Source organism: Helianthus annuus, chromosome 11 (assembly GCF_002127325.2).
Source record: "Helianthus annuus cultivar XRQ/B chromosome 11, HanXRQr2.0-SUNRISE, whole genome shotgun sequence".
Taxonomy (NCBI): Eukaryota; Viridiplantae; Streptophyta; class Magnoliopsida; order Asterales; family Asteraceae; genus Helianthus; species Helianthus annuus.
This window is the reverse complement of record NC_035443.2, coordinates 161076570-161085052: the sequence shown is the minus strand read 5'-3', so window position 1 is coordinate 161085052 and position 8483 is coordinate 161076570. Positions and strand designations below refer to the sequence as shown.

The following is an 8483-nucleotide window of genomic DNA, read 5'->3' as shown; positions in this document are numbered from 1 at the left end:
TCTCAAAATCCAGAATGTGATTAAGTTACCCATATTAAACAAGTATACAAGCTTGTCGGGTCAAAACCACATTCGAAAACGGTCTTCGCCTAATTATGCGATTAAACCGTATTCGCTCTTTAAAACTAACCGGTCTAAGCTTAGGCTAAATTAAAGACCCGTTAGGATTCTAATAGCAGGTTATTATAAACCTTTGTTCCAGAATAGGAGATCCAGTAAAAGATACGTGCACTTGCTTGTTGTGAATTATACTTGCAAAGGTAAATACTTTTAACTTATTTTTCCCTTATACGGGCTTGGGGTACGGTATATAAAATACCGCTTGGTCGGGCATTTGACCTTAACTCATTAGTAGTTGAGTACTATCAAGATGACCCGTTTGAAAATTGGTTTTGTTTGTTTTACGCCTTTGGGGGTTTAATGACCATGTCCCGGATATACTTGGCATCATTCATGAAATGGCCACGACCTTGGCACGCGGGTGTAGGCGTACACCCGACAATGTGCTTACATTCATTAAAGTATAACCGCTGGTTCCCACCGCAGGACTATACTATGTGGTGTGTCTGTTGATCTTTAACCCGGCACGAACCGGGCGACTGAACGCATAACAGACATGTAATTCTTTTACAAGTTTAAATTTAACGAATTATCCCAAGTTATAAAAAGTTTTGTGCCATGTGCATTCAAATCAATTTTAAACATTTTCAAAATGAGTCAGCTAAATTGTATTTACCAGTGTAAACTGACGTATTTTCCCCAAAAAGGTTAAGTGCAGGTACTACACGTAATAGGCTGGCCTCTCCTTAGCATCACTTAGAAGTCTCGCAAGCTTGGATGCCTTTGTCTGTTGAACTATTTTTTTTCTTTTTCTTGATCCGCCTGTGGATCTGTTTCAACTACTTTGTGATACTTGAATATTACAATATTTATTCATTTGAAATAAATCTATCCTTTGCTTCCGCTGTGCATTTATATATTTGTGTTGTTTAACGATGACGATATCAACTACGTCACTATACCCCCACCGGGCCCGGGCCCGGTGACACGTGGAAAATAGGGGTGTGACATAATTGGTATTCGGAACATGAAATAGGATTTTAAACAAAACGCCATAATGATAACGTTACATATGGAAACCACAAATATGAAATCATCACCTACAAAACCAAACTAACACATAACTCTCATGATTAATTAGTTTAACGCAACTTTTGAGAATTTGGTAGGGACAGTTATACATATGAAGTTGACGTGTGGGTGAGGGGTTATAATTTTTAGATATATTTTAGCTCTTTTAACTCGCAAATCAAGTTCAAATTTATTAAACACGATATAATACTATCACTCTACACACACGTTAAGGCAAGTGCACCCAGCGCGGATGTAGTATAGTGATGGCAAGATACCAAGGTCGTCCAAGGATACAAGCGCTTTTAGTACCGACTTATCGTTAACGTCTAATATTACCAAATTTTGCTACAAAGTTTTGAAAGCTATAAAAAGATAAAATAAAAAGCAAAAATAAAATATAAGAAAAAACAGATAGACAAGAAGGAATCACTTTGTTCCAATTCCTCTTTTATGTATCCTTTTATGATTTTCGCACTTTGGGTATTTTAAGAGATTATCTTTAAGTTATAGTAGTAGGCCCCCTTCCAGGCAGTGTTACCCTCAACCTATTGGTTGGAGTCAGCAGGCATACAGTCCCGCAAGGTCGGATTATTGAAAGATAATTAAGTACGTTATTAATGTGAAAAGTAGTAGGCCCCCTTCCAAGTAGCGTTACCCTCAAACCTTTGGTTTGAGTCAGCAGGAATACAGTCCTCGCCAGGTTGGTTTAAAGTATTAATAAATAATAATAGTTATAGATAAGGGATTCAAGTGGTTTCTAACTTCTCCCGAGGTAAACAGTACCGCCCACTCGTGAAGTCTTACTAGGCTTGAATCAGGTTCTAGCAGGATCTTTACACTGAACGAGACATAGAATTACCCAATCATCCTTCTAACCCCCTTCCAAGTAGTTAACGTGCTTTATATAGATCGTAAAGACACGAATGTGTGAATCAACGACACATGAAGAATGGTTAAATAAATTCGCCTTCAATATAAAAAAAATAGTTATTAATATCATTAATAGATACCCAAATAAAAAGGAGCCAAATGTTGGAAATCAAAAAGTAATACATAAAAGATTTTTCTTCACCAAGTGATGTAAGAGTCTAGGCAAGTATGGCCTTTGTTTGACAAGAACTCTTACAATCGATCTTGGATCCCGAGACTACTACACACTCTAAATAATGGAAGATGGATGATAGTTGTGGGTGTTGGAGTTGTAGTGGTGGTGGAGTGGTGGTAAGTGTGAGAGAAGTGGTTTGCCAAGGGATGGATTTGAGTGGAACCAAACACCCCTAATTATAGCTGAAGTTAGGTGACCGGGGCATGATTGGTTGATCTAAAGCTTATGACTTGCTATTAAATGGTTAAATATTCATTAATTCCATGTTAAAGGTTTCACATAACAAATAATACAAATGAAACAAATACCTAAAAGACATTATACAATGTAGATAATAAACTATAAGTCCATTTCTTGTTACTAAGGCCCAATCCTATGTTGATCTCCCTTCATTCCTGTTCACCTGTATCATGTGTAAAAAAATAGTTTTTGGGTCAACAAAGGTTGGTGAGTGAATCATATTATTTTTGTGAAAAATAATAAGTTTATTTTTGTATATAGAAAATGTGCATGTAACCAAATGTAATTGAATGTGTTGTATGTAAATGTACCAAACCTCAAGCAAACAATCAGCAAATAATGTAGTGATTCAAATGAATGTATGTATGTTACACTGGATAACGATGTAGGACCGGTTTTTGACTCTGAAACGATTGCGAACCGAACGTGTGACGTGCGGAATCCGTACACGAACGTGACCGAACAGACGAGAACGTAATATAAATGGTGATTCTATTGAGAGATCTTAAATCGTACAAGAACATGAATCACGTTGACACTTTCTTTCTCTAGACTTTCTCTCTCTAGCTCTAGCTCTCCAAAGTTCCAAATGAGCAAAAGTCTTAAACTCTATCTCTAAGGGTTCTATTTATAGGCCAAGGGATATAATGAGAGATCTCATTATTTACAGAATTTCCACCTTACCTTTTCCTACTTATAACAATATAAAGCTATGATTTAATCTGTTTCTGCTACGAACTTGATTGACGGAGGCGATAGACATAAATGCACTAATAGACTCCCCCTTGGATATTGCCGCAGTCAATCTCGTAGCGTCTTTTCTTTCTCTCTCTCTCTCTCTCTCTCTCTCTCTCTTGAGTCTTCTTGATGCTTTAACACGTCTTCAGAAACATAGACTCCTTCTTGCTTGAACAGAATCCCCGTGGATCTATTTTCAGCTTCAGCTCCCCCTTTCGGTAGACTCTTCAGGCTCCCCCTTTCGTCAAGCTTCCGTGCTTTTGGGATCGACACCTGGCTTTCCGTATACAAGCTCTTTCAGGGTAGATATGTGGCTCCTTGAATGCACGCTCCCCCTTGCGTTGAGCTCGTCTTCAGACTCCCCCTTAGACTCGGCTATCGGGATCATAGTCTGGTATAACATCTACAAATCTCAAACACTTGTAAGTAACAACGTTTTGAATATCCAGGATTGAAAATCCTGGCTCTTTTAACATAAGCTAAAACATTTTGAAATATACGACATTGAAAGCTTTTTCGAGTATCCAGGAATCGTGACCTGGCTCTTAAAAACTTTTAATCAAGATCCTGGCTCTAAGATGTAATAATATGAATATATCCAGGATTACTTGATTTTCTTCCCCAATCAACCATCTTTATAGATATGGCATTTTTAGCGGCCAAGATCAAACACTGGCTCTATTACAACATATTTTAACAATCTAGGAATCCAAATCCCTCACAATTAATCATCCAAGTCCAAATTAATGACCTTGGAGACTTCACAAACTGTTTTTGATTTTTTGATTAAAAACCTCAAGTTTCAAATTAATGAACTTGTTTTATTTTTAGAAACACAATCAGCATACTTAGATTTTGAAACTCAGCGTCTCAGACATCGGTTGTTGAAAATAAAGTGAAATCAAAATCTTTTTGTATTTTTCTTGAAATATAAAGCAGTAAAGAAATATTTACAAACATATTTTTGTTTGAGTTCACGTCAGAGGATCATATCAGTTTATGATAAATCACTAGCACCGTTGAGCTTTAAACACTTTTAGTTCTAAACGATTCACTTAGATTGTCAGTATACTAATCCAATTAAATTTTCACACAAAGTTCAATCGATTGAGATACGGATTAGTGTTTTAAGGACTTAACTTATTCGCGTGTCCCACCTCAGAATATACCCCCGTATCAAAATTCCCTAGATTCAGTCTTACAGGTGAGTATACCAATTTGATATCTGTTCTCTGGGTTAGTGCGAGACCTTGAGAGCTCAGGTATGAACTTCCGTTCAGTCAAAGAGATGAAGGCTCGACTTTAGGTGTGTTCCCTTTAAGGAATCTTTTTTTCAACTGCAATTGATTCATATCTTTCGATATTTTTCAATTTTTATGCAGAGGGTAAGCTTTAAAAGCGCGTAAAGTATTATACAAGGTCTAGGCCATTGATTCCACAATATCAGAAGACCATGTATAATACCCCAGATATCAAACAGTATAAAGACCTAATATCTCAGAATCAGGCAATCTCTCAAACAAGATTTCGGGGGTTACCCATATATCCGAGAGATGTTCCCCACGAGATAAGTAAGTATTGATATTTAGGTTTATATCTCGAAAACAATCTACTAAGCGTGTAAAAACCTACTGGCATATCATCAGTGAGACCGTTTATCACATTTGACTTTCCAATTCTTTAGCGTACTGTGATTGTCTACTGATTTACTATCATTTCCTCTTTTTACACAAAACTCATTTTGAATTTTATCATGTTTTTTGGCTTTTTAAAATTTTCAAATGTTTTTGGATTTTCTGACAATTTCTTACTCCCCCTAAAATTCAAAACCATTTAAAGAAAATTTGACAACCTGATACTGATAGCTTCGTCTTGCCATCTATTTTCTGCTTCTCATGCACTGATATGCAGAAAATATATAGTACCCCCATGATTTACAACACATTGATATTTTACAGTTTGAAAACCGTTTTTCAATCTTGTGAATTAATCATGTTTGTTCTGCCGTGAGGGTTTCGGCTTATTCACTCAACATTTTTTTTTAATTTTTGATTTTTGACAAATTTAAAAACAAACATATTTTTTATTTTTCAAATTTTTGACAAAATAAAAACAGATTTTGTTTTTTGTTTTTTGTTTTTTTTTAATTTTTAGGGTTTTTGAAATATGGTTTATTTATGTACAGAAAGAACAAACTCCTTGTTTCTCAGTTGCAGGGATCAGCAGCCTCTTCCTTTCGTGCCAGGCTGCTCCGACACTCTTCTTGTTGACATTCAGATTTCTTGAGCACCTGCACATTTGACTTAAATCAATTACTTGAACAATTTAGCCCAGGTCTATTTGACCTTAGGCATTTCAACACAGTATGCTTCATTCAATCTTGGAAAATCTTTGTCATTTTGAGAACAAACTTTTTCTTTTTTGACTTCAACTTTTCCGTCATTCATAGAAGTCATTTGTTTCTTAACTGTTCATGTTTGACCTTTTGGAATACCTCTTTTGTAAAAATGTGAATTTTTTTGAACATTTTGATTTTGAACAATAGTTGGTTTAGTTTCATCGACAGTTGTTTTCCAACTTTGTGTTGTTCTGAATCTGGGTGTATGAGAATTCCAGGTTTGTCTAGAATCGAGCCTATTCAGGTTTGATTTCGAAGTTTGATTCGAAGCAAACTTGTTTGTGTTATACCTCCAAGTTTGTTTTGAATCAAATCTGGTTGACCTTTGTTTCACATCCTGGGATTTCTGTTTTTCAGCATTATCTGACTTCTTTTCCGTTTCAACACCAACAGGTTTCAGATTTGGACACTTGCGTGCAAGATGTCCTGTTTGATCACATTTGAAACATGTTCTCTTTGAAACATCTTTCACCTGTTGTTGTTGCTTTTTCTGAGCATAGAACTCTTCATTAGATTGTCGTCTAAATTGGAGTTCTTTCTCTTCTTCAGAATTTGTTCCATGAACGAAATTCATCTTTGTCTGATAATTAGGCATTTCGTTTTTCTTCCAATTCTGTTTCTTTTTATAACCCAACCTAGCCTTCATGTTTTTCTTTTTGTAACCAAGTTTGTTATAAAAAGTTTTGTGACACTTCCAGCAAATTTTGGAATTTCAGATTTTTCAGTTTCAACCATTTTGAAAACTTTGTCAATCTTATCTGAAATCACATTCTGAATCGGGAATACAATATCTAAAAATAATTTGTCCGATCCAATCATGGTATAAACCAATCCTTTTGAATCATCATTCAAATTTTTCTCAGATTTTGAGTTTTTTAGATATTCTTCATGAAAACTACCTTCATTTTCATCCTGTGATTCAGATTTACCTGTTTCAACCGACTCTTCTTTCAACACACTTTCAACTACCTTACCTACCAACTCTGAATCACTTGAATCATCAGATTTGGAATAGGTTACGTCAATGTTATCTGCCAATTGATCCACCATGTTGAAAGCTTTTTCGACTTTCTCATCATCATAAAATGCAAACTTTTCCGGTGGAGGAACTTGATGATACTCAGAACCGATTCCCTTTTTGTTTTTCTCAGAATCATCATCACCCGGTTTTATGTTGAAAATTATTTCAAGCACATATGATGATGCATGATAACTTTTTAACTTGTTGTTATCCTGATCTAAATCAGCAATCTGACGCTTTAGCTTAGCAACATCTTCAATGTAAGAATTTACAACTTGTTGCTTTATTTCATACTGTCGCTTAAGCGTATCAGTTGTTTCAGAACAGTATTTCAATCTTGATTGAACAAGTTTCATTTGACTTTTCACATCTTCATATGACTTTTTAGTAATGTGATAAGCCAACTTTATTGAATCATATTCCTTTTTCATCTCTTGAAAAACACTCTCTTTTTGATCACATTCTTCTGTCTTTTTCAAAACATTTTCTTTCAAAACTTCATTTTCTTTTTCTAACTTTTTATATTTTTCTGAAAGTTTTTCATCATTGTCTTTCAAAATCTTTTCGTTTTCTAACATTTCTTTGCATTTTTCTTTGAAAATATCTTCAATTTTAACAAATTCAAGATCTCTTGTTCTGATTTTTTCATCTTTTTCAGTACAAGCACTGCATGGTTCCATGCGTTTCTTGCACTGTTCAACGATTTTGATTAGGATTTCAGAATCAGAATTTACCTCAGTGATTGGCACCTCGGTGTTTGCTGCAGTTCCTGTCTGATCAACATTTTGCTTCTATTCTTCTTCAATATTAGCTTCATCACCAACATCACCAGCATCCTCCAAACTCTCATTTTTCTCTTCTTCCTCTTCCTTCTTCTTCATTTCTTCTTCATCAACTTGTTGTTCTTTCGTAACAGCTTCTTTCACAACTTCTTCATCAACAACAACTTTTTCTTCAACCTTCTCTTCCTTTTCTTTCACTTCTTCAGCTACCTTCTTCAACTCATCCACCATACACTCCACATTTTTCTTCATTCTTTCTTCATCCCTCTTACTCAGACTTGATGTCATCGCATCTCTGATAATTTTATCCAACCTTTTCTTGTAGGTTTTGTCTTTTTCAGCATTTGAGTAATACTCGCCAGATAGAGGAATTACTGCAAGAACTTCATCAAAAACTATTTCACTTGGATGAACAACCGGTTCACCTTCCTTGTTCACATAACACTCTCTCTTCTTATCCCATCTTTTGTAGCTTATCGCTTCTCCATACTCTCTTTCCATATCTTCGATTCTGTATCCCATAATGCATCTTTCTCTGTAGGTTTTCTCTTTCAAAATTTCTTCTCTGGTTTTCATTTTCATTTCAGCTATGACGTTTCTCGTTTATCAACTCAAATCACCTGAATCAAACAAATACAATTAGTTCAAACACTTTATCAAACAACTAGATCGAACGGGTATCCGATCTAGTGAGTTAACAAAAGTCAACAGTGACAATAATCGGGTGACAACGATGTCCGATCGGGTGACAATGCTGTCCGTTCGAGCTGTTGTCCGTTCGAGCTGCTGTCCGTTCAAGCTGTTATCCGAACGAGCTGTTGTCCGAACGAGTCACAATGTATTTGAATAGAGTGGTAATCCGAACGACCCACCACTCGATTGATGGCACAACAAGACAAAATGATGTTGTCCGATCGTGTTGGTGCATGCGTCTGTCGACTTCGTCTTGTATCGAGTCTTGTATGTTTGTAGTTAGATCAAGGCTCGTAAATCAAGAAAACATATAATTTCGCATGTACCTGATTTCGTTTTGAACCATTTGGTGCGAAATTAGCTTGGCTATAT

General features: G+C 35.7%; 1 protein-coding gene across 1 annotated transcript; it reads right to left on the bottom strand.

The window, feature by feature from the left end:
• Positions 1-7427: 7427 nt before the first annotated feature.
• On the bottom strand, positions 7428-8000 carry LOC110888651 (glutamic acid-rich protein-like). Its single transcript, XM_022136167.1, has one exon. The coding sequence runs from the start codon at positions 7998-8000 to the stop codon at positions 7428-7430; it is 573 nt and encodes a 190-aa protein (XP_021991859.1).
• Positions 8001-8483: the final 483 nt, after the last annotated feature.

What these genes read in the sequence shown, in the direction of transcription:
- LOC110888651 (XM_022136167.1), bottom strand. Translation starts at nt 8,000, where the DNA reads ATGAAAATGAAAACCAGAGAAGAAATTTTGAAAGAGAAAACCTACAGA.